General features: G+C 38.9%; 1 protein-coding gene across 1 annotated transcript in view; it reads left to right on the forward strand.

The window, feature by feature from the left end:
• Positions 1–3,117: 3,117 nt before the first annotated feature.
• klhdc8b (kelch domain containing 8B) overlaps positions 3,118–27,473 on the forward strand; it is a gene marked incomplete at both ends in the record, with an annotated part of 177,116 nt that continues 152,760 nt past the window's right edge. Inside the window, one exon of the mRNA XM_079238940.1 lies at positions 3,118–3,508. Within this exon, the coding sequence (XP_079095066.1) occupies positions 3,118–3,508 (391 nt within the window). The remainder of the gene's footprint in view (positions 3,509–27,473) is intronic.

Genomic DNA, 27,473 nt, shown 5'->3' on the forward strand with positions numbered 1-27,473 from the left:
GTGTCCTCTCCCCCTGCTGAGTACGCAACACACACACACACACATACACACACACACACACACACACACACACACACACACACACACACACACACACATTGCCTAGACAGTCTTCTTGTTTGTGTCAAAAGAAGTCATGTGGTTCAAATGATTAAAGCGTCATGAAACAAATCCATGACTCTTCTGATGAGACTTGACAGGATTACATGTTCTCACCGAGACATCTTCTAACTTAGGGTCATATATTTTGGGAATTTTCAAAAGAGAGAAACTAAGCTTACTGAGATGTGTTTCGTCTTGTCAAAGGGTACGTTTTAAACCAAACCCAAATCTTTTCCTTTGTTTCTTTTTTTTTTTTTTTTTGGTGCCTTTAACTCTGTTGATTCACTGCAGACATCCCACAGCAGCACTGGAAAATGACAGTAAAACCTCAGTAAGATTAACAAACAACTGGAAATTATTCTATGGGGTTTAGCTTTCAGTCCTGCAACAAATAACTGCAGCAGTTGTGGGTATTTATGATCACTAGCTCAGATTTGCAGTGATGTAAACAGGACATATGCTAATTACACTGCTGGGATGTGCACTTTAGTTTTGTACTTGAACATTTACTTCCTAAAACATTTTACTTGTTGACTCTGTCAGGATAAAAGTAAAACGTTTCTGCTGAAACATATCACAGACAAAAACGGAAAGAAATAAGATTGTAAAAATAAAACCCATAAAAGGCCAAAGGCAATCATTAAACACACACATATGTTAGCATGGTTGATGTAGAAATTCGAATTAATGTTTGGTCAAAGAGACTGCTAGTCCACATTGGCTGCCGTGTTTCCATCAGTCTGTCCCATGGCAGTTGTGGCTCCATGTAGCTCATCATCACCAGATATGACTGAGAAGTGGATGAATAATGGATTCAATGTAAAACGCTGCGGAAGCCTTGAAAAGTAGCCTTTAATCTAATCCATTATTATTACTAATAATAAGACAGGAACTGATAAAAAATAATCTAATTTAAATTTAAAAGGAAAACAACTTTTGAAAGTAAATGGAAAACAATGTCTGTAGTTGCTTCATTTTCTAAATAAAGACAAAAGTTTTTTGTAATTTAGCACTCAGAACTGATTTTTAAAAAAAAATTTTTTATTTGAAGTGCATTTGTGAAAAAGGAACCTTGTAACCCATTTAACTCGATAACTGTAAATTGTTTATGTGAATTATATATGATAATATCTACAAATATGCAAGTGGTCAATCCCTAAGGCCCACGTGGAACCCTTTACCATCATATGCAGTATTTTATACTTATAATAAGCCATTAGGATATATTTCCTCTTTTCTTTGGGAGAACCAAGACAAATTTGGATCCATCTGATGACACAACAGTTGTCTGATTTGACTCTGTTTATTTTTAATAAACTTTTCTCCAGAGACAACGGCGGTGTCTCTGCATCGTCTCCACAGATGGCTGCTTCTTGTATCTGTGGATTGCATGGTGAACCCTGTTACAGACAGGATTGATAGGAATCTTCTTGAGGACAAGCAGTTCGAGTTGCATCTCTTGCACAAAAATGTCTGCGGTTTCACATCGTTTGATGATATGTACCATGTTTATATGAGGACATGTCTCTTCTGTGAACTGATTCTCTGCCTGTGTTTACCTCTGAGAGACTCTGCCTCTCTTAGATGCTCTTTTTATACCAAAATCTTCTTTCTAACCTTCTGCTAAATAATGTAATTAATAACAAATTGTTCTTAAAGCTGCTTCATTTAGTGTTTTCTCCAGCCTCTTGTTGACCCAACTTATAATAAAGACATGAAATGCGGAAGAGTAAAAGTAAAATGTCTCACTTTAGAAATGTTATGTTTTCTGTTGTCAAAAAGATGTTAGTTTGTAAGATTTGCAAACAATTGCACCAGTTTTTTCACATTTAATCTCAAATTCCCCAGACTTGGTTGGTAAATGCAATTCTACCTACTACTGATGAAGCGCATACAAACCTCAGGCACACTGGAAAGTTGATACAAAGCTGTTGTGAGATTTCATTTTTTTCCAAATACAGCAGAAATCCAATGTCAAAGTAAATTTTTATTTTACAAGACTGAATCTCTTCTTTCAGGTTTATGCATATTTTAGACTTGAACCGTTAACTTAAGTCCCTTTGCTGTCTTTTCTTCCAGGTCGGGCCTTATCAAGGGAGTTTCATCCTCTGCAAAGCAACCAGCAAGCTTCAAGGAACATGGTTCAGCAGACGCCTTCTTACCACCAGTCACATTGGTACTCTGGGATTTTGAGCTCTTGTTTAATTAAAGGAGAAAAACGTTCCTGAAAATCCAGGAAGTCTGGCAGTTATTAAACTTCTATAAGACTTTTTGTTCGTTTATCAAGGATTTTTGCAGCGTACGCTCCGAGGAAATAGACCTGCAGAGCTGCAGATGAGGACCCTGAATAATTGCCTTTAGTGTGAAGGTATAAAACTCTCTGCTATAAAGGCTTTCTGCTGGATAATCATGGCACTCGACAAGGTCAGCGCTTCGTCGCTGCCCCTCTTCTGTTTTTGATCCAGTGCCATTTCCCCACTTTTTCTGCCTTTTTTTTCCTTCTCCTTTTCCAGTCCTCCTCTCTTGACTTTGATCGTTTTTGGGCTTAAGAAATAAGCTGCAGTATAGCTCCTCAGGATCTTTTCTCTTTTTCTTCACCTGGAATACACTCGAGCCAAAACCTAAACCCAAATAACACACCAGGAAGGAGGAAGTGGCTGAGAGAAAGCAGCTGAAGAGGAAGGAATAGAGGCCCTACTCAAAAACACTAACGGCTAGATAAATAAAACATTTGAACAGAATGGGAGTCCTGACATCTGGCTTAGACGTGACTTACTTTTCCTTCCCTCTCTTGCTTTAACCTTTCACTAACATCCTTTCCTCTTCATCCCCTCGTTTCGCTCCCTTTATGGACACAGTAGTTCAGCTGCTCGCCCAAACAGAAACAAGCTTGTGCCTCTTCTTTGTTTCTCTGAGATCCCCGTCTCCTCCTCCTCTGTTCCCATCTTCATCCTCCTCCTCCTCCTCCCTGGCACAGTGTGTGATGGTGCGCCCCCTCCTCTCGGCCTTGGAGACATGCCTGTACAGGAGATGGCGGTGAGTCCTGTCAACTCTCTGCATTGGGAGCAGTTCCCTCCCATGTCGCAGCGCCGTGTCTACTGCACTCCTGTCTACCACGAAGGCCTGCTCTATGTGCTGGGGGGCTGCAGTGAGACTGGCATGCCCTTGGATGCTGTTGAGGTCCTGGATGTGGAGAGCCGGACGTGGAGCCAACTTCCACCATTGCCCACCGCGCGGGCAGGGGCCTCGGCTGTGGCGCTGGGGAGCCTGGTCATGGTGCTGGGGGGCATGAATCAACAGCAAACCCCACTGGCCTCTGTGGAAATGTACCATCCTGATGAGGGCAAATGGGAAACAAAAGCCAGTCTGAGTCAGCCATCGATGGGAGTCACTACAGTGGAGAAAGGTAAGAAAGCGAAATGTTCTGTAACGCTGCTTTTCTGGGTTTTGATTTGCAGCTTCGCTCCTCTAAACATGTGCAGGAGTTGCTTTTAATTCACCACAAATCTGTTTTTACTTTAAAGGTAGAGTATGTAAGATTTTCAATATTTTCTAAATAAATTAACTAAAAAAATAACTACAATCATAATTAGATAGTTTTTTAAACATGTAGGTTCCAGTCTGTCCATATTTGATGCGTTATTAAATTACAATTTTAATTAATGACAAAGACCTTTCTTGAATGTTTTCTGACCAGTAAAAAAAAAGTACTTTTTTCCACCAGTAGGGGGAGTATAAGCCCATTTATTGCAGAGCAGCTCTGAGCTACAGCTCACGAGCGATTCCTGCCCTCATTGGAGCTGGCAAGGAGGAGGGGTGAGTTTTCCTCATTACTGCCAACCTGTGGTTGTTTGTGGAGGTAGCAGTTTTGTGGTTTTGCTCACGACCTGGTGTTTGCCACCTGGTGGTGGAAAGAATCGCCTTGAAATCTTACATACTCTGCCTTTAAGGACCCATGTCCCGTAATGGCACTGCAGGCCTCATAAGGTGTGGATGTTTCTGTGTTATGCTGTTAGTTGACTAGTTTGTATACGTTTGCTCCACTAATTGCATTAGCTTTTGTTTTTAGGTGATTTTGGTATAATGTTGATAAAATATGCATTTGACTGGGTTTTTGTTGAGTCTGCAGATGCAAATTGTGCACAAGAATTAATCTCGTTTGCTGACTCAGCTGTGAGACTACATTTTCTGAAAGCAGCAGAGTTTTCTCTTTTCTAACAGAAGTGTTAAGTTTTCCAGTTTACTCATTTTGACTGACTTTCTGTCTTGGAGGCTTGATAGACGTGTGCTCTGATATGTGATTATGACGCTAAAGCAGCATCTCTGAAGCAGTTTAGTCGAAAGTTTGATGCTAGTTTCTGACATTTTGCTCCTGTTTTTAAGCTAAAACAGAGTTGCATAAGGATTCTGGCTCAAATTTTCTTCACATTGTGTAAGATTTCCAGTCTTGCTTTGACTGTTTTGTTTCACTTGTTCACTTGTTCCTCCTCTGATGACCTCATCAATGTTTAACTGCATGCACACACACCCCACATTTATTTAGGCTCACTAAAAATTAATAAAGAGCGTGCAGCTGCTTTGGCAGACTTGTAAGATAAACTAAAAGCCCCTGAAGCGCTGAAATGAACTAATTTGTCGTTCATTTTGGAAGAAGACCTACCAGGCTTTGCAGGTGTTTTGCAGTTGTCTCCTAACAGACAGAGTGATGCTGGTGTCTCAGTGAGATTTGCAGCGAAGCCTTCCCTAGATTAATGACCATATCAGTGGTCGATAGATATGCAGCGTGCAGACATTTCTGTACATCTGCTGCAATATTGCCATCTGTATGTGTGCATCTTCTTGAGGCATTGGCAGAAAGTTGCAGCTCGTATGGAAGAGTCATCAAACAATCTGCCTTCTCTGAACGATGCTCGTTTCTTCGACTTGAGGTTACAGGTCATTTTGATGTTTGCTTTTCAAATTTAAAAAAAATTAATTAGACAAATTTTCTCAAAGGTAATTTGAATGAAGCAAAGGAATCAGATGGTTGGTTATAAAGACCACCTCCCATGGGTTCTCTTATGTTGTGACCGTCTGTATATGTGTTCTTTGGTTTAGAGTTTTTTTTTTGTTGCATCTTTATCCTCCCAACCTTCTAGGTGAACTGTAGAGATACTTATTTTCTTTTTTTTTTTTTTAACACCCTCCCATCCTTCCTCATGTAATCTTTTCCTTATTCTGCATAAAAAGGCGCGCCGCTTCATGGCTGCTGTCTCAGTCTGACTGATCCTGTTTATGTCACATGTATGTTGTTGTCTAATCTTGGATGGGTTGTACTGGCATAATTTAGTTTTGCTGGGATGCTAGCTCAAATACAAATAAAGCTGATTCTACAGATAAGTCCTTAGCAGAAACAACCTGGAAAAGAGCAGACATTTACAAAAATACATACTAAGTGAGTGGATAGAGCATCTCTTAAAATTACAAGTGAGCTTCAACCAATAAGATACAGCAAACTGAACCAGGTTGAACCAGTTGTTGTCAGAAATAAATCCAGCTCCTGGTTGCCAGTGTAGGTTGTAATTAGCCAGAGTTGTTGCTTGTTACAAATGGATCGCTTTAAGTCTATGGTGCACCCAACCTATCGCTTGATAGCAGCTGAGATCAGCTGCAGCCCCCTCCAAACAACCTTAAATTAAATTAATTGGTTCTAGAAATGGGTGGAAGGATGTAGTCAGGTCAACTTTTATGTAAAAGTACCTTTAAAAACAAATATGTTGACCAAAGTGCTGCAACTAAGAGGAAGAAAATACTAATAAAAGGTGGACTAATCAACAATAAAGGTAAAAATGTGTGTTTTAAACAGAATTGGAAAATGTCCATGGTTACTGAGGTCTAAATATGGAGGGGGAAGTTGTTGCATAGTTTTGGGGCAACATCAGAAAAAGCTCCATCTCCTCCTGGTTTCAGCCTGGAGATTGGAAATATGAGAAGCAACTAGTCAGCAGAATTAACCCTTAAAACTCCAAGCCATTTATTGCTACTTTTTGTCCACCTGACAAAAAATAATGCATGTATGATCTCAACCCTTTTGCACACAGTTGAGTAATGAACATCTTTTTCTTTTTTCAGGACAACCTGTGCAATCATAATATGCATTCTAAAATGATGCAACATGGATGGATCAATAGTTATACGAGTATAAAAAAACAAAAGAAAAAAAACGGAAATTAAATTTCACAGAATTTACTTAAAAAAAAGACACAGATCAACAATCCACACACTTTTTCCACTTATAAATATGTTTCTCTCAGCCTTGGCTATCAGGGGAAAAAAACTCAACATTCAAACATGAACACAAAAAATTTATTTACTTTTTACATTTTTTTGACAATTGTTTTTCCTCACACTTCTTGAGTCACTTGTGCCACTCTTGGAAACCGTTTCTGTCTGGAAGAAGACAGAGGGCTTCATCACACATCTCACACTCCCAGGAGATGGACTGTTGGACCTGCCTGTTCTATCTATTACTTTTAACTTTATGATCACTTTGTTTTCGATTCTGGAAGAAAACTATTCCAACTCACGCTGCTCTTTGGCTGCTCTGTTTGGATGTCACCGTCATAAAAACAAAAGAAGAAAAAATCTGAGCATCTGATTGTTCAAGAGACTTTGGACCGGCGCCAAACCAGATGGGGACTGAGAGTTAAAAGATCGGAGAGATAAGAGAGGGCCAGCTCATTTAAAAACAAACATAAAACCACTTAAAGTAACTCTTAAACAAACTGGGAGTCAGTGCAAAGAAGGGGAAATGGCTGTTTTAGGTTCCTCCAAACCAGAAGTGTCCAACTCTGAACCAGGAGGACCAGTGTCCTGCAGGTTTTAGGTGTTTCCTGCTGCAACACACTGATCCAATTAGTCACTCATTTGTAGACATTATAAGCTGTTAGAGAACCAGTTTATTTTCATTTGGTGGGTTGCAGCAGAGAAACATGAGAGTTGCTTTTGCAGACGGAAGTTGGAGACCCTAACTTCTAAACCGGGGGTCTCCAATGCAGTCCTAATGAACCACCATCCTGCAGGATTTAGTTTTTAGTTTTTCCGCGCTGTGACACACCTGACTCAAATCAGTGGCTCATTAACAGGCAGGTGGAGAAGATGACAAGAAGTGGTTGTAAAACCTTTCATTTGAATCAAGTGTGTTGTAGCAGAGAAACACTAAAACCTGCAGGGTGGTAGCTCATGAGGACTGGAGACCCCAGACTGGAGACCCTAAAGCTATCCCAGGAAAGTTCCATTGTTTGGTAAATACTCTTGTATGTGCATAATATTACATTTAATGTGATATTGGCTCTTTATGATTTCATTATTTAAAAAAAAAAAAATTTTGATGATTGTTTTTCCATCGTTGTAATATTGCAAACAGTATTTTAGTTACATCAGGATCATTTTTGCTATGTTGACGCTTAGAAACTTTACTTGTCTTTAACTAATTAGGTTCAGCAGCGAGCAAATTATCTTCAGTGTTCTTCAGTTCGGTAAAAATTTAAACTAAATGCAGGGAAAATTGACCAATAAAAAAATGATTAATTTTGTTTTATAAATGTTTATTCAGAGTTTATCATAAGAATTTAACAAGACTCCAAAAAATTTAAAAAAAAAATTCCAGATATATCTTTAATATCTTTAATATCATGAAATGCTCAAGGCGGGTCTGCTGGTGTGAACTGACATCGGGGCTGGAAACAGGAAGGGAGATTTGGGAGGAAGTGAGGAAGAGGAAGGCAGAGAACGAATGAAGAGCGGAATTTGTGCTGCTTATCTAGGAGGTCATGAAAACTGAGTATCTGAGGCTCCGCACTGTTGTGAAGTAAGCGATCAATATGACCTTTGAAGGTAATGGAGAAAAGCTGAGGGTGGATTTCTGTTCATTTGTTGCACTGAAGTCCTGCAGAAGGGGAAGTTCTCACAGAGCTGTTGACTGGAATACTGATCAGTCCAGTTCAGCCTGTAAGCTGAACAGAGGAAGCTGTTGTGGATTATTAGTTAATCTAAAAATGTGCAGATGAACAATGGGAACGTAGTTATTTCTTACAACCCTCCTCTGAAGCAGTTGTACTTATCTAACACACTGTTTCTCAAATGGGGGTACGCGTACCCCTGGGGGTACTTCAAGACATTCCAGGGGGTACATGAAATGTTTTTTTTAAAAAAAAACCAAACATTTATCTTTTTTTGTTTTCTTTCAAACATCCTTAAATAAAATTATAATATATAAATATTTAATATATTTCAATAAATGTAAGTGAACATTCATAAACTGAATTTACATTTAGATTGACACCATTTCATTCCTCCCAAATTCCCACAATCCGACATGAATTGAACCCCACCGTTACGAGACAAATCATATTCGTCAGTCACTATCGCCTTGACAACGCAACACAGTCCCTGTTGAAGCGTAGTAAAGATGTTTTGCATGGTTGAAGTTTGATAAACCAAACACAAATGACAAAGTGCTGTATTTCATGCTTTTTCTTAACCAAAAATACTTTGCAGTGGTTAGGGGGTACTTGGCTAAAAAAAATGTTATATGAGGGATACTGTGTTGCAAAAAGGTTGAGAACCGCTGATCTAACATGATCAGTGTGGCAAATCTAATCTTTGCATTGGGACAAGTACGGTTTAGAAGATGACATCTTCCTGCTTTTACTAAATTAAAAAGAATAAAACACAAACGTACATTTCTAAGGACAAGACCTTTTGCATTCTGAAGAGTTGGTACTTTGTGTGCAGCACAAACAAAAATCCACAAATGTACTCAACTCTTTATCTAGAAAACTATACAAAGACAACATGAAATTTTGAAACAGATTTAAATTTTTTTCTCAAGAAATTTAGATAAAGTTTTCACAGTGAAAACATTCTCTAATGTTGGTCCTGTATAAAATTCTGAAGGCCTGGTTGTCGTGCGTTTTATTTTTATCCATTTATTTTATTGAAACATGACGGAAGTGTGGCCACTCAAGACCATTCACACACCTGTCGTGTTCACACTGGAGGCATAGCCAAAGACACAACCGCAGACTGACTTGCATCAAAGCAGAATTTGAACCATTAACCTCCCTGTTACTGGAAGAACTGCCCCAGTACATGAGCCTTCCTCCCAGTATGATGTTATTGCATGAAACCCTGGATTATAGGACTGCAGCAGCCATGCCTTGGTCTGTGCTTGGGACTAAATATGTTCAGGCAGCATGGAGCTAAGTGGAACCTCATCCCACTTTGCATTATATCCCTAATATGTGCAACATGGTACTGATTTACTAATCCATGGCAACAAGGACCAGTCAGGTGTGATCATGATGGTGACTTTGGACATCTCCGTCCACTGCTTTTATACACAACTCTTTTATGAATGACCTCCAGTGTTTACCAGCTGATTCAGTTTTAACTAAACATCTATAAAGGGCTGATCTTGTTTTATACATTTCTTGTTCTCCAAATCATGCTTGTTGCTATGGTGATGCATGATATTGCAGAAGCTGCTGCTTCTAGTGGCGGCTGGGTTTAAAAACTAATTTATCGGTTTGAATCTATTAAGATTTAATTGATCCAGTATCAATTTGTAAAAGCAGAAGATTGTTTTCTTCTTCTTTATTTTTCCTTTCCCGGTGACAGTAGTAACCCTCTTGCATGACATGCTGATGCTAGCCGAGATCACGGTTGCCTGTGTCACTTCTTCCTTTTATTCTCTCTACAAGCTAATACTAAATTCCTGTTTTTTAAAACAGCACTTGAATGACTTTCTTTCTGGATGATATAAATTCTCATCACTAGATCGACTGGCCCTCTACCACAGCTCCTCTGTGTAAAACCCATAATGACAGTAATATTATATAAAATGTAATGGAGGTTTGGACTTAATTAATTGTTCTAGGTTTGATTAAATGTTAAAATTACTCTCCAGTTGAATGATTTCAGTGAAATCTTTTTAGTCTTTTATGATTAACCTTATTTTTCAGGAACCTGTGCGGCATTAAAGTTATGATCATTAGAGAAAAAGCTTATTTTAAGGATAAAGTCTGCAGGAGAAGCAGACAGCAGAAGAAATGTACAACATATTTTTCCTCTTAGCTTCCAAAGTGTGGACAGAAGAATATACACAGCAAATTCAACAGGGTTAATCCAACTCCATGGGAGTCAAATTCAACACTTAAGAAGTGTCTATATGTGTCCACACCACAAAGTGTCAAAACAACACTTATGACATTGTTGAGCACTTAACACCAAGATGGAGTTGCATTTTACTCTGTCCGTAGTTAAAATCTAACACTTACCAACACTGATCAGTGTTGAACTTTCTCAACACTTGAGCAAAGTGTTAAAAGTTAGCACTGTCAGTGTTGTTTATTAAACTCTTCAGTGAGTTTCATACCATAAAATTAACACCCCCATATTATTTTTGTCAGAGTTGATTTTAACACTTCTGAAGTGTCCATATGAATCCACACAAAACTGTAAAATAACTCCTTTTTAGTATCCTGGATACTTTGTACATGAACACATAATCATCAACCCTAGATTGTATAGTAACTCTTGTCCAGTTTGCACAATTCCTACAAATTACTTAGAAAACACTAAACTAAAATTAGATTTAAATAAAACACAAAGTCCAGGGCACTGTGTGTCATTCATTTTTCTGTCTCCAGTCTTCTGTTATGATGCAGCCGAAATGGGATTTGTTGGTAATAAACACCAGCACCAGTAAAGCTTTTACAGTGTATTAAGCTGAGACTTTCCAGGCCCCCGTGCTAATCTAGAGCAGTTTGCGACTGTGGTCGGACGTGTTAATCTGAAACCTCATGACACCTAGTTTCTTTTCTTTATTCCTACATAACACAGCAGCATTTTCATGCCTTATTCCATCTGATTTCCCAAAGTACTCCTCTGAAGTTTGGAGAAGCAGAACAATATAAGTTCATGTTATGATGTTTTGCTAAGCATCATCTCCTTGTTATTCTCTGATACTATCTGGCATCTTTTTGTGTGTGTGCATGTGTGTGTGTGTGTGCGTGTGTGTGTGTGTGTGTGTGTGTGTGTGTGTGTGTGCATGTGTGTGTGTGTGCGTGTGTGTGTGTGTGTGTGTGTGTGTGTGTGTGTGTGTGTGTGTGTGTGCGCGAGCGCATTGCAGCATGTGTGACTGGTTTACTCTGGCCGTCTTTGTTATTGAAACACAGGGATGATTTGACAGTCCCTCCACATGGATAAATACTCCACTGTACCCCGTTACACAGATTAAAGTATTCAGCAGACATCATTAGTCGGCAGGAAGAGTTTCTGAAATTTGAGACTATCTTGAGGAAGCTGCTGTCTAAATTAAAATGAGAGCTGGTGCATGAAAGATGAGGTCAGAATAATGAAGGAAGCGGTTCAGAACTCCTTCCAAGACAGTAACAGCTTAATGTTAATAATAAAGGGATAGCGACACATAGCTCAGCTTAAAATAAATGTAGACATCCTTAACAATATTTAGAGGGACATCACCTCCTGACGATATTTGATCTGAAATAAATGTCTGATATGAGACAGTTCCTCAAACACGAATGCTTTATTAAGCTAAAACATAAACTAAACGTAAACTAAAACAACATAGAAGGATGAAATGATTAAATGATAAATGCTGAAGATCAAATTAAGAATTCCTCTTTGTGTCTGTCCATCTCAGATGAGGTCGGGTCCAGAGAAGCCGGCAGCATTTCTGGGTGCTTCCAGCTTTCGCTTTGCATGGTGAAGTTTTAGGTTGACGTAGAAACGAACTGCGTCAACTGACACTGAAGTGTTCCTGAGCCCACGTTGCGATGTACTTTACTCAGTCCTGTAGGTTTTTAACCCAATACAATCCAGTGTGACATACATGATACATAGAGTTTTTGAGACATTTGGTTTCACTTTTTGATATAAAATTTGCTCAAAATCCTGTGGAACACAATCTGATTCTTGTCTTCTGCCCCCTAAAAGGACACCAATGCTAATTACTATCAAAATTTGACACATCACATGGTGCTAATATCCCTAAAAATGTTGGCACTTTTTTATTTTACATTTTGTGAAAGGGACAAATAAAAGTCACACATAAAAAAAAATGACCATAATTTTTTAGAGGTTGTGTCTTTATGGGTTAATGCAGAGCTGCCTGAGGGATCAAAGGTCATAAGGATTCAATACGGGTTGTTGCCTTGTTGCTTACACACAGATATTTCACTAGATTCTCTGAATCTTTGATGATTATATGGACGGTTGATGATGTCAGTAAGTCATGGAGTTCCTCAAGGTTCTGTACTTGGGCCAATACTCTTCATGCTATATATGCTCCCTTTAGGCAAAATTATTAGACAACATGGAATAAACTTTCATTATTATGCAGATGATACTCAAATATACCTATCCTTTAAACCAGATGAAACAAATCAGCCTGATAGGCTACAAAATTGTCTCATAGACATAAAGACTTGGATGTCTAGAAATGTTCTCCTCTTAAACCCAGATAAGACTGAAGTAATTCTCCTTGGATCTGAAAAACTCAGAGCTAAATTTTCCAGTTTTGTAATGAACCGGGATGGCATTACTTTAGGTTCCTGTGCTACAGTGAGAAACCTTAATATTTGATAATACCTTAATATTAGCAATATTTGACCCTGACCTGTCCTTTGGCCCACATGTTAAACAGGTTACTAAAACAGCCTTCTGTCATTTACACAATATAGCCTTAATTAGGGACATTCTGTCTCAGAGTGATGCAGAAAAAAATGGTTCCTGCTTTTGTTACTTCAAGACTAGATTACTGTAACTCTCTATTACTGGGCTGTCCTAAATATGCCCTGAAAAGCCTTCAGCTGATCCAGAATTCTGCAGCCAGAGTCCTGACCAGAACCAGCAGGAGAGATCATATTTCTCCAGTTTTAGCCTCTCTTCATTGGCTGCCTGTTGAATCTAGAATAGAATTTAAAATCCTTCTCCTTACATATAAAGCCCTCCACAACCAGGCACCACTATATATCAAAGACCTCATTGTTCCTTATATACCAAGCAGAGTACTTCGTTCACAGACTGCAGACTTACTTGTGGTTCCTAGAGTCTCAAAGAGCCGAGCAGGAGGCAGAGCCTTTGGTTATCAGGCCCCTCTCTTATGGAATAAGCTCCCAGTTAGTGTTAGGGAAGCAGACACCCTCCCCACCTTTAAGACTAGGCTGAAGACTTATCTTTTTGATAAGTCCTATAGCTAGGGATGGTTAGCATCCCTTAGTTATGCTGCTATAGGTTTAGACTGCTGAGGGACATTTCCTGATACACTGAGCTTCTTTCTCTCTCTCTTTTATCCCCCCTCCAAACAGTGTTGCATCATTAACATGTATGTCTCCTGTCTCAGCAGGTCTCCCTGGCCGGGAGTAGCAGTTCCTGTTATCTGTTGTCTTTCTGTCCTCTTCCCCCCACGCAGCAGAGGCAAATGGCTGGCTGTCCTTGAGCCGGGTTCTGCCGGAGGTTTCCTTCCTGTTAAAAGGGAGTTTTTTCCTTCCTACTGTTGCCAGTGTGCTTGCTCAGGATGGGAGATTGAGTTTCCTTATATAGGCTATTATGAATTGGCTTTCATTAAATTTTCTTCTTTGTCTGTAAAGCGTCTTGAGATGGCATTGCCGTGATTTGATGCTATATGAATAAAGTTGAATTGAATTGAATTGAATTGATGAAATCCTTAAATCCCATGTAACTGTGCGTTTAAAACTGTTCTTATACTGTTGGGCTATATGCTCTTGCAATTGATCACAAAGTTGTGAACGTCGCCCCATCCTTGCTTGTGAACAGGTAGGCCTTTTGGCGATTTTTTACTTATACACTCACCTGCTTCCACTAAACTGGTTCTCCTCTGGAATATTCCAAACAGGTGTTTATTCCTGAACGTTCCCAGTCTTCTGTTGCCCCTTTCCCAGCTTTTTCTTTGGAATTTGTTGCAGACATGAAATTAATAGTAGCAAAAAAAGAAAAATAAAGTTCATCAGTTTGAACTTTAAATATATTTTGTATTCATTTGAATATAGCTTAAAAAGGATTTACAGCTGTTTTGTTTTTATTTACGTTTTACATGGCTTTGCACCTTCATTGGGGTTGTAAAAGGACTGGTTAATAATAATGACTTATGTGAAATATAAAAACTGAGCACTTCAAAGATAAATCCCCCTTACTGGCATCTTCTTTGTATGCATTATACATTCATTTTCCTAAGTTGAAGGTTATGATTATTGGCTTTCTGCAACTCAACTATTTCATTTTATTCTAACAAAAATGTGAATATCTGACATTTTTGCTTGCCAGATAGTATCCCACCTCAGCAAGAGGAGAAGCAATATAAAACCAGTTGTTTCTGTTTAAATATGCTATAGATAGACTGTTTTAAACGGTCTAGAGGTCTAGCTCAGCTTCAACATTGCTTCAGTACAAGAAAATGAGAAAGGTTTTGTAGATTCCTGGCTATAAATGATTACAATTGAATCGCTTTAAGACACAGAGTTAAATAAGCAGGCAGATGCAGAAAAACACCAAGCCACAACCAGTTACCAGGAAGCTCTTTCAGGAACAAGAGACATGGAGGCAATCACACAGAAAGCTAGCAGCTTCAGCGAACAGATTCCCCTACATCCTTTTACGCCATGCGGTTTGAAATCATCCTGATTTAAAATTCAGGCTGCTTACATGGGAACCAATCTATCCCGATCTGGTGTGCACATGTGCTGACATTTAACCAGAATAGTCATGTCTGACATGTGCAGAAAGATGCAACGGGATGCAGAGGTCCACAAACTGATCATCACAGTTGTTGTGGTTGCACAACTTTCAAGCAGCAGCTTGATAATCACACCCTCCGCCTGCAAACAACGCAGAGGAAAAGGTGCAGAGACAGAGTTAAACTAATAACAAACTTTCTGCAGCTGTCCTGTGAATTTTTTTGTTCTCAGCCATCTTCCCAAGTTAGGAAACGTCACTTGATGCATGTTTACGTCGAGTCAGAGCGTCATTGTAAGAATGCAACCTGACAACTTTCTGATTCAGTGTTTATGTGATACCATGAATGTTTTAGGAAAAGGAATATTCCATCCTGATGAAGCTGAATGAAAATCCTTTTGTTTTCACATTTTTTACCGGAATTAGGTGAATATGTGATCATTTTCTCTCTGGTAGAGCTTCAAACCCATTTCAATCAATATACTTGGCTCCTTGCTGACAGAAGCAGATTACACAGCTGACAAAGACATGTGTAACCGTTGGTTTTATTAACTTTATTACATCATATCTGATCTTCAAGAATACTTAGAGCAACTCCACTGAATGACATGGTCTTCACCAGAACATTTAAATAATTGTTTTCTCTACTGAGTGTTTTTTTTTTTTTTTTTTTTTTTTTTCCCCCCCAGTATCGACTCATATTCCCACGGTAACGCTGTAATTGGTAGACTACAAATTTTAAAGGCTGATTTTAAAGTTGATATTTATTAAGCCCGTCTCTAAGTCACACATATGAAGCTGAAGAGTCAAAACAGACTAAATGTTATTTGTTGATGGATGAACAGAATGTGGGTCAGGTTCATAAATACTCATTTGTATGTACAAAGTAGATGTAAAGGTTATTTGTTTGACCTTTGGTGTCATTATGGCATTATCCAATGTCAGCTAATTGGTTTAAAAACATCTCTGTGTTCATCCAAACAGATCCAGGTTTCACACTGAGTGGGTTGAAATATGGACGATCTTAAAAGATTTTTTATTTGTGTTTTTTTTAAACTCCTATTCAAGATGTTTTGACAAGAACAACTTCATAATGTTATTAAAGATACAGAGTTTCATTTTTCAACATTTTTGGCTTGTTGGGTGCCCTGTGACTTTTTATATGAAAATAATGTACCTTTGCTCCAAAAATATCCCTGATTCAAATCACTGTGTGTTTAGCAGACATGCAGAGCTTGTCTGCATCCGAGTCAGGTGTGTTCCAGCAGGGACACTTGGAAAAACCTGCAGGGAACTGGCCCTCGAGGACCGGCATTGAGGATCCCTGTCCTAAAGGCAAGCTGTTCCTAGCTGTGCTATCACCTTTCCGCGACTGGATGGCTCTGTGGTAACCTGTCTGTGATTGGCCCCGTCATCTGGTGTCCAGTTTGTTAAGCAGGCTGCTGACGAACTGGACACCAGATGACTGGGCTAATCACGGACAGGTTTCCACAGAGCCATCTAGTCGCGGAAATGTGATAGCACAGTCAGGAATTCGCAGTTCCATCTAATCCCTGTGGTTCCAACCAAACAGAAAACAGACAAAAGGCCAAATCCTGGGACTGTAACAGTGCAAACCACCTGGTTTTCTTTAGTTAATCATGTTTTTATTGTATTTTGTTTTGGAAGTTATGTTGTTCATTTGCATGTTCCTTATTTCTACATTCTTTATTTAAGCTAACCATGTTCACTTATTAAACCCAATTTTCTTCTTGTTTGTTTACATATAAAGTCTGTGCTTCACAGAATAAATGTACAATAAAATTATAAAGCCTAGAAAAACATTAACAGTAACAATAAAAATATGCCTGGAAGAGGTTGTTGCTCCAGAAGGCGGCCAACACAAAGAGATGGATCATCAGCAATGATTTGAATTGCCTGAGACAGCGATATATGTAAAAGACTAAGGTATTCTACAGTTTAGGGGCAACCACTGCCACAGCTCAAGCAGCCATTGTTTTGTCTGATTCTGTGACACAGCAAGGAGCAGCTGATTGATGAACCGCTGGTCATCGAGCTCAGGTATGAACATGTAACATGTTTGCTCAGTAAGCTGAACTCAAGCAGTTTATAAACAATAAACAAAATGGTAAAAACATTGGTCAGGGAGCCAATGAAGGGAGATCAGTACAGGTGTAATATGGTCATTCTTCATCTTTCCTGTCAGGAACTAGTGACAACATTTTGAATGAACTACAGGCATTAAATTGAGAACACATCAAATCCAAATATCATCACTAATCATTAATCCATCATAAATCCAAGCTCATCACTGTAATCAAGACAGAATTATGTAGGTATTGGGGAAGGATATATCAGGTGAACTTTTACATCAACTAGTTGGGCCTTTCACAATTGAAGGTTTAATATTGGGCTCTAGTGTCCTTTAAGTGTACAGTATGTTAGTAGGTAAGTGTTTCGGGGAGACGATGAGATTGAACCTGGGATGGCTCTGTTTATGCTAGGTCAGGGGTGGCCAAAGTTGGTCCTCGAAGGCCTTAGGTCCTGCAGGTTTTTTGTGTATCTCTGATCCAACACACTGGCTTCCATTAAATGGATCCAACAGCCAACTAAGTTCTGCACAATGAGTGGCTAGTTTGATCCTGGAGCAGAGGTACATGGAAAACCTGCTGGATTGTGGCCCTCGAGGACCAGAGCTGGACAACCCCATGCTAGGTGAACTAAATCACTACAATGCTACAGGGAATGTTCAGCCACAGCAAAACCAGTTATTCCTCCTTGTCTTTCCATCTGCTTCTTTCTCTGCTGAAATGCAACATTTTTTCAGTCTTTTGAGTTATTGTTGGACTTTTAAAAATTTTATTTATTAATTAATTGTAATGCTTTACAGTTCTTGCGATAGGCTTCAATAAACAAGTTAAATTTTAGCGTGCACTGTGCTTGGATAAAAAGTGTCTGAATTAGGCCATACTGGAACCTGCACCCAAACACTGACTCAACAAATGTTTTCTAAACCAACTTCTTATTCAGTGTTGTTGTTCATGCTTACATATCTTAGAAATTCCCACAAATTGAGGACTCCTGTATGTCCTGTCTTCAGGCTTTCAAATACAGACTGTGAGAGCAACGGCGAGGCAGTTCAGTGAGCGTTGAGCATGTGCACGGAGACGCTTCCAGCCAACTTCCACATGCTCTCCACTGACGTCCTCTGATGTCTGCTTTGACCTAACGTCTCCTCTCCTCTTCCCTGCTCTTGTGCTCCCTCCGGCTTCTCTCACCAGTTGCCCCCCCTCGTGTCTCGAACTTGCACGAATAAAGCGAGCATTGCTGTTGCTTGGTAACAAGTGTGTGATTGCCGTGTTTGTTTTTAGACTAATCAGAGGGAGCATGTGGATTAGTTGTAGATGGCTGTTTGTGTGTGTCGTGCATGGTTGCAGATGGAGTCTTTCAGATAAAAAAAAAGCAGATTTTAGGGAGTAAATGTGTGCCTGCGTTTATAATTCTGGCATCTTTTGCTGCCTGCAGTGAGACGGACTTGGTGTGTTTTTTTTTTTTTTTGGTTTATTTATTTATTTGTGTTCTGTGTTCTCAGTTCTTTCTGCCTGGATTTTCACACTTCATCTATTCCTCAAATAAAGCTAAATATCTTCGTCTATCCACTTATGTCTGTGTGTGTTCTGGCCCCCCATCCTCATTCCTACTCTGCCGCAGTCTCACACTGTGCCATTCAAACATTTCATTTTTAGTCCTCATCTTAATTGCAGCAGGAGCATGACTCAAAAGTGTCATTCTGCTACTGCACTGATGAGTATAATTTCCCTTCTCTCAGTCTGTGATTAATGACTGCTGCCCTCTCCTCAGTCAACAGTCAGCTGCCCTGCATGCTGCCTGACTGAAAAATAACTGCTCCACCAGAGCTGTCGGGCTCCTTATAGGAGTAAAGTCTGTTTCTACAAGGTAGAAGATAAAAGTAAGCTGTCATGGATTCGGTGCTCCAAGAGAACGCTCTTTGTTGAGTATAAAGAAGTGTTGCATCACTCACAACGTAATCCATCCACACATTGTTTTCCCCTCTTGAGATGGGAAAACTGGTTTATTACCAGAAAAACAGCAGCATGTTTTGAAATTAATCTAATGAATTAATTAGTGGACACTTTAAATAGTCAGAATGAACACAACTGTGTCTGTTACAACTTTTTCTTTTTAGCTAGTGATGACTTGAACAATCATAATGACCTGGTTTTTGACCTTCCGCTTCACAATGCATTAACCAAGACTCTATTTGATTCTGTCCGTTCTGCACTGTTCTCTCTAATGTGATGTAACACTGACTTTTTAGTCACTTTGTTAAAAGTTAAAATATGATGCACAATATATCTTTGGTTTAGAATTTCTTTTTTTAATGATAAAGTCTGGTTAGAAATACTCATGAGTAGCATCAAAGTGAATATCAAAGTAAATATCTTCAGTTGGACCATTGGTATAAAAAAGACTTCCTTGAGGACGATGTGCTTTGCAGCTTTGCTTTGCTGAAACACACATTCTGTTCTCTACAGCTATGTGTTAACAAGATAACAAGATTACTAGAGGAGAGACGTCTATATTTAATTTATAAGAATCACATATTTGGTGTTCTGCGCCATAATACTTAACGTTCTGTGAGGGCCCGTTCCAAATGCAGAGGCTGGCATCAGGACGGATATCTGGTGTAAAACATGCCAAAAGTTTGTGCAATGATTCACTGTGGCAACTCCTTCAGAGGAACAAGTTGAAAGGACGACAACAACCTTAATACTTAATCCTGTGTAACTGGAACCTGTTGAACACTTGCACTGCCATTTGGAGGGCTTAGAAGAGTTGTTGTCTTCAAATAAAAAATGATATCTACATCGTTACACGAATGGTTTTTTGTCTCTCTGTGTTGGTGCTGTGACGGACTGGCGACCTGGCCAGGGTGTACCCTGCTTCTCACCCAGTGATTCCTGGGATAGATTCCAGCTTCCCCAGAGTGCTTAATTGGACAAAGCAGTTAAGAAAATGAATGAATGAATAAATCTACATCATCTATAGGTAAAGTATAAACATAATGTATCGTAAACATTTTGTATAGTGGTTCCTTTTTACCCCAAATAGCTGGAAGACATCTATAACATGAGTCAAGCTGAAGCTCGGGTCCCAGGATGTTAAAATACCACCCTTCTTTTTGAATTGGGCAAAATCCACCTTTTTCCTTGATTTTTAACACAGTAATATGTTCTGAGTTACTGAAGATGAGCAGATGTGAACAAAGACCAAACTCATTTTTCTGAAAGAGCTGCTGGATCTTAAAGTCCGGTGTGATTGTACAAACCCCGTCTGCTGACCTGATTCCTCCTTTTACATTTGGATGAAGAGCTGCTGTTGCTTTACGCCCTCAATGGAGCTGTTCCTGCTAATTCCAACTCTCAGAAGTCTCCGCTGTGAGGAGAGTTTGTCAAGTGGCCTCATGGATAACTAGCATAGTCAGCATTAGGACGAGTCATAGTTACTTCAGTATTTAAACTAGAGGAACAATAGTTTTTATGTGTTTTATGACAAAACTTTGGCTGATTATCTCAACTGCAGGTAAGTTGGCATCCATCTTGTATTTTGTTTCTTCTCTCCAGCCAGGAAAAGTCAGTCCGATATTAAAGCTGCTCTTCTAACTCTTTCTATTTTTCATTTTTTAATCGTACCCCATTATTGGTTTCTTTGGTTTCTTTGAATCAGACACTGTGCATGTGTAAAAACAGTGACTGTCTTAGTATCCAGTTGCTGATGTGTGACGTTGTGCCGTAAAGCAAAATGCTGCAGCAAGCTGACAGTGTTTCAGGGGAAAAAACTGTGAAGTGTGATTTTCTGGCTTCAAGAGGCTGCTGGGCAACATCAGCACCTGGAATGTACATAAGATACAGATAACATGAGATGAGACTTTATTGAACCCACAGGGCGGAAATTTTACCTGCCAAAGCAGCAAACCAGTTCAAGAAAAAGGAACACAAGGTATGAGTAAGGGCAACAACAATAGCAGCAATGCTATGATACATATGATAAGTTATAAAAAAGGAGAATAATTTACATATATAACACATATTTCTGATAAAGATGGCACAATTTGGAGCTAATGACAGTAAAATGCAGAGTTTTGTCATGAATTAAAAGGGAAAAGAAGGAGATGGACTTTGAACATCCATGGCAAATCCTCCACAGCACATTGAAAACCCCAAAATAATGCTATGAGGTTTCCTTACGCAGGCTGCAATTTTCATTCACTCTCATCAGGATTTTCATAAAAATCTCAAAATTTAAATTAAAAGAGTGTTGCTTTCTGGGGCAAATATTGTTCTTTGATAAAAGTGTGATTAATTTAGTTAATTAATTACAAAGCCTTTTATTAACTAGATTATTTTTTAATCGAGTCCCCCCCAATTACTGATAAAAAGTCTGTTTCTGTTGTAACGAAATCAGTTTACTATAAAAATCAATTATTTTTATTCTCTCCAAACATGCCGTTTATATCCACAGTTGCCATATTTGTGGCTCTACTTCACCATCAGTCTGAATGGACAGAAACATTCTGTGTGAAGGGAGAACCTTTTGGTTTATACACTCACAGCTTTGTTTAGTGGGTTGGGATTAGTAATGCCATAAAAGGAACATAGAAGAAGACAGTAGACATGTACAGAGTTTTGTAGTTACCTGTAGTGCAGTCGTCGCTGCACCTGAGGCCACCAGATCCACTCACGGATGAAAACCTGCTTTTGTCTGGAGTTTTGTTCCACAGAAAACCACATTTAAAGTGGACTTCTCCCATTCGTTACCACTAAGATGTATAATTCTTACACACTGTACCTTTGACAGGCAAATGTTTCATTTGAGAGTGTCACTTTTGTAATATCTTTTATGGATTACAGCATCAGTTAACACAGCTGAAGGGGATTTTAGCATTTACTTTTGGTTCAGTGACTAAACCGGGTGAAACAATATGTTTCACTTCATTATCTGAACCACTGGAGGAACTTGATGAGCTCCACTTTTAGCAAGTCTCTTTGAAAACTTCTACCATCATTGTGTCTGAAAAGTCTATTAAATGGCTATTCAACTCAGTCCCATGAGGTTTTCAATGCATACCTGCTCCAACACACCTGACTCAAATGAATGAGTCATTGTGTGGAAGTTCATATGATGTTGGATCCTCTCAGAGTCGGGTCTATGCCTCTTTGGTCTGTGAAGGCAAAATGATTTAAAACCCACAAAAAGGTTTACTGATTTGAAAAATAATTATTAAAATTTGTTTTTATTTCTGATCAACTTTTCTCCATATAAAAATGGTTTTTCACTGCTATTGACAGTAATGACTGTCTATACTGTTGACTACATATTGGCTTATTTTTTATTTACATTGCCATCTGATCAAACAACAGCTCTGATGTGTCTTTAAATCTAAACCTCGGCTCTTGGATGCTGACAACAAAGAAAACCACAATATATGCTGTCCGGTGACGTCTTATTTACAAGTACTCACTAAAATCAGAAAAGCATGCACGTAAGAGTCATTCTCATATGATGGTTGTCTGTCTCCGTCTTGTTTTAGCCCAAACACACCATGAGAGATTTTAATTGGCTAAACAGGCAAAGCCCTGGACAGTTTTATGGGTAATTAAAGCTGTAGTTAAAGATAACAACAGCCACATACTGGGGGACAAACAGGCACATTTATTACAGGAGACAGATCCAGAAAAAGACACTTCTTGAAACACACACACACACACACACACACACACACACACACACACACACACACACACACACACACACACACACACACACACACACAAACACTGCTTGTTCTGTTTAATTTGGTGTGATGAAACTATTAGTCCTTGTTGGAGAGGTCAGGAACTTTTGATCTGATTTCCTGATTTTCAGCTTGCAGTACCGCTCAAAGCTGACCAGTAGATCAGAGAGATTAGTTGCAAACACACAAACAGGTGTAGTGGTAGCATGTTTAGATCCTTCCACCCTTAACTTTTAATGAGCTGGCTTAGATTCAGCGGAGAGACTAATTATACACTTTGTGAGCGAACGCGTGTTTTTGTAGTACGTGTGGGTTTCTATGCATGTGTGAATGTGTGTGTCATTTTGTCCATCTCATGATTCAACAGCTTGTAGAATCACTTTTAGCAGCAATAGCATGAAATAATCATATTCTGTGTTCTGTCTCTTAAGTCATCGTGGAGGACTTTCTGGCCCATCTGTCTTTACAGTACCGTTTCGGTTTGTTCAGGTTTGCATTATTTATGCACAGATTCTGCCAGATGCTGCCACATTTTTTTGTTTCAGTCATTCTGTTGCAGATTCTGATGCTTGTTCTCCTGTTGCATGACCCAGTTTTTTTTTTTTTCCTCAAGTTTCGGCAGATCAACAATTGGTTTGACTGGAAAGAATTCTTTCATATAGAAATTAGATCACAGACAACCCAAAAAATTCAGGTGTCCATGTCCTGTGGCTGCAAAACAAGAACAAATCATCAGCCCCCCACCACTGTGCTTGTTAGATGGTATGAGGTGTTTCTGTTTATATATATGTAAGACTAGGTATTTCATATATCAGACCAGGTGTTTATATTATATATCAGATTAGATGTTTGTATAATATATCAGACTAGGTGTTCTGCATTATGACCAATCATCATCACTTTTGGTCATCAGTTCAAAGGCTGGAAACAACATACCCTGAACAAATGACAGGAAGTGGGGTTACATTTGAACAAACCTCAAGTCCTGTTGAAGCTAAGATGTACTGTCATGTTTCTTCATGTTTTTTATTGAAAAAAACTGAGGTTTGTACAGTCTGATGTGTAACTGTCAGCTTTTTTGCTTTTTATTGCAGTGTGTGAAAATGTTTTCCACTTGTGAACAATCTTTCTCACTGTGAAATGAATGTCATTCAGTAAATATAACCTTACAATGAATTACTAACTATACTAGAACTGTGAAAGACCAGAACTGATGTCTTTTTTATTGAAAGCGATGGATTCACCCAGAGATGCTTCTGTCCATGCAGAAATGAAATCCTGCCATCATGACAGTAAGATAACATGAAAATCTGATATTCGCAGCTTTTCTTGACAGGGATTTTACTTTCAGTATTAACTTTTAAAAAAACAAGTTTTTGCTTGAATAAAGGTTTTAAACTTTTTGTTTTAAATGTTCCGTAGTAAAAAAAACTTAAAACACTGAGCACAAGTTCTCGTTGTAGGAGTCACTATGGGAAGGTGTTAGAGCAGGGGTGGGCAACTACGGTCCTCGAGGGCCGCAGTCCTACAAGTGTTGGGCGTTTCCCTGCAGCAAATCAGCTGCAGCAAATCAGTGGGTAATTAGCAGACTAGTGTAGTTGGATGTCAGGCTCTGCAGCAGTCTGCTAATCAAGTCTGATGTGAATGTTGAAGCAGGAAAACCCCTAACACTTGTAGGACTGCGGCCCTCGAGGACCGGATTTGCCCACCCCTGTGTTAGAGCATTCATTCCATAAGCTTCATATCGGACATCAGGTTTCTTCACTGCATGAGCCAGCAAAAAGTCAGTCTGTTATGACAGCATCTTCTGATGACATTGCTCTGTTAAGCTAACATTGCGTTGGAAGGCATGTGTTTGTGTGTCTGCATGTTATGCCTCTGCTATGTGTGTGTTGGGATGTTCTAACAGGGGCCAGTCTCTGTGGGGTTTGCATATTCTCCATATTCTCTGTGGATAATCCATCTTCCTCTCACAGTCCAAATACATGCATTTTAATTTTACTGATCACTCTGAATTCTCCCTAGCTGGGAGCATGAGTGGTTGTTGGCCGCTCTGTGATACACCTGCGATAGACTGGTGACTTGTCTTGTGTAGGTAATTGCTGGGGTGGGCTCCAGCTTCTCTGCAACCCTAAATTGGAATAGGTGGATATAGAAAATGGATGGATGTGAATCTTATATCTGTATTGCAGCAAGAAGACGCAACAGATGTCCATGTAACCCATCATGACAAACGCATAATGATGAGTACAAATGCATACAGCGCATGATGACGACTTGTTTTACACACTATCATTGATCATTCATAAAGATCCTTGTTATAAAACATTATTAAGCGGTGTGTATTGTCAAGAATCTGGCGATACGATATGTACTGAAAAACAATACAATATATTGCGATATATCAGGATACTACAAGCAAGACGATGTATTGCAACACTGTTGCATTTTTGACATTGACTTACTGAATAAGAACAGAGGATCTACATTTCACTGCAGAATAAATGAAAACTCTGCTCCTTTTGTACAAGATAAATAGAGAAATGAAAATATACCTCATCATTAAACATCAGTTCTTTGAGTGCTGAGAGTGCTTTCAAGTATCGATATAATATTGTCACACATAATATTGCGATATTTCGAAACATCAATATTTTCTAACACCCCTGCTATCTCCTGCGTGGAAGAAAACGAAATTAAACTGCATCACAACAAGGTGTAATCTTTTATGTTGCCTTGTTTTCATTTATTATCGGCTACATTATGTGTTTAAGTGTAGGAAATTATTGCCCTTTCAGGAAACAGAAAAAGTAATCCATGTTATATTTCTTTGATTATAGAGAAGAAAGTTGTGGTTGTGGAGGATGGCTCGCCAGCCTGCAAAACACATCATGAAAACGTTCCACCACCACTTGCAGGATAAACCATCACTTTTGTTCCCCAAAGAACAGTTTTCATTTAAAGCTCAATATTTAAGCCATTCAGTTGGAAACCAGTTCAGTTATATTATGGTGTAGTTTATTTGGTTTTACTTTTACAGTCTGGGTTATGTTTCTAATAACTGCTACTAAAGTATTAAAGCTTTGCTGCTGATCTATAAAGCTTTGAATGGTTTTGGAACAAAATACATCAGAGACCTCCTGTCCTTGTATGAACCTACCAAACCCCTCAGGTCATCTGGATCCGGTCTGGTTCCCAGAGTCAGAATGAGACATGGAGAAGCTGCATTCAGCTTCTATGCTCCACATGTCTGGAACAAACTCCCAGAAAGCCTCAGATCAGCTGAAACATTCACTTTATTCAAATCCAGGTTAAAGACTGTCCTGTTCTGAGATGTATTTCAGTAGTTTAATTTATTTAAAGTTTCTTTTTAGTCCAAATCTGCGTGTTTAAGCTGGAATTGATCATAATTTTAATAGTCTTTATATAATGTAATTTTTCTTTCCCTTCTTTCTTGTTTTAATTTTAATTCATGTATCTTATTTTCAAATGATTCAATATTTCTGTGAAGCACTTTTGAAGCGCTTTGTTGTTGAATTGTGCGATATAAATAAAATCATCTTGCCTGTTTTGGTCAAAAGCTAGCTAGATATTTTTCCCTTTCTTTCTATATTCTCTCCTAGGGTTCACAAGAAAAAAAATAGTTTTATACTTTACAGAAATAACCCTTTTTTCATTTAGGTAAAGGTCCTGCAGCCTTTTCCACCTGTTTTCAGTTGGAGAAATGTTCATGTAAAGGATTTATTTAAAGTTTACAGTGGAAATAGGAATTTTTTAGGATGGGACTTCTAAGTTACTTTACCTGGTTGCTGCATTATTTGGGACTTAAAAACTTAAAGCCCTGTAAAATGTATTCAAACGATTTTATAAATGTATAGTGTTGTGAAATTAATAAATACATAATAATAGTAATAGTAATAAAATCACAGGTATTTAAAGCTGGGGTAGGTAATGTTTGGGAGCTCACAAGATTGGAAAGTGGCGCCCTGTCTTGGCTCCTCCCCCTCTGGTTTTGCTCCTTGCGTGATCCAAAGCTTTTTTATTCGCAGCTTTTTCCATCAACGATTTTCTCTTTCTCGGCTGTTTAGCAGCAGGAGACAAGTAAACCGAGTCGGGTCGGGAAATCCTTCCTGCATTTTCTCAGCCATGTTTGACATCCGAGTTTCTTCTTCACTACTTTGTATTTTCATCTTAACACGCTGTTTATATGCAGGGTGTGGCTATCAGGTATGCGCTGCGGGAGGGGAGGAAGGGGAGAAGAAACTTATGAAATATAAGAAATGAACAACTCCTCTTCGGCCCGAACGTTTTGATTGGTCAGAGTTTTTACAGATTTGCAGTAAATTGAGGGGTCTAACTATATTTCTTATTGTTCACGATTACAAAATGTAACGACTACCATCAGGACGAGGAACCACTTCACCCAGAGTAAAAACAAAATGTCTCTGAGCAAGATTACCTACCCCAGCTTTAACCCAGTCTAAGTGTCTCTACGTACTTTTAGAACAAGACTTTTGCAAATTAACTTGAACTCTCTGTATACCTGTTGACAGAGCACACACTTATAAGCAGCCAAATGTACTGTAAGTAGAGATTTTCTCCACCCTTGATTATGTTTGAAAGCAAGATATTAGTGGGTATCCATAAGAAGCAGGTCTCTGGGAAAATTTGTGCCTTGAGTAAGGTGTTCTCAACTCCCCATGATGCACTGTTACCCAGGGAGAGCTCTGCAGCAAAGAAGTCGAGATGCCAGTTCTCCATTGATGTTAACCTCCAAAGACTAAAGCGCCATGCAGCC

The sequence above is a fragment of the Telmatherina bonti genome, assembly GCF_933228915.1.
Source record: "Telmatherina bonti genome assembly, chromosome: 4".
Classification (NCBI taxonomy): Eukaryota; Metazoa; Chordata; class Actinopteri; order Atheriniformes; family Telmatherinidae; genus Telmatherina; species Telmatherina bonti.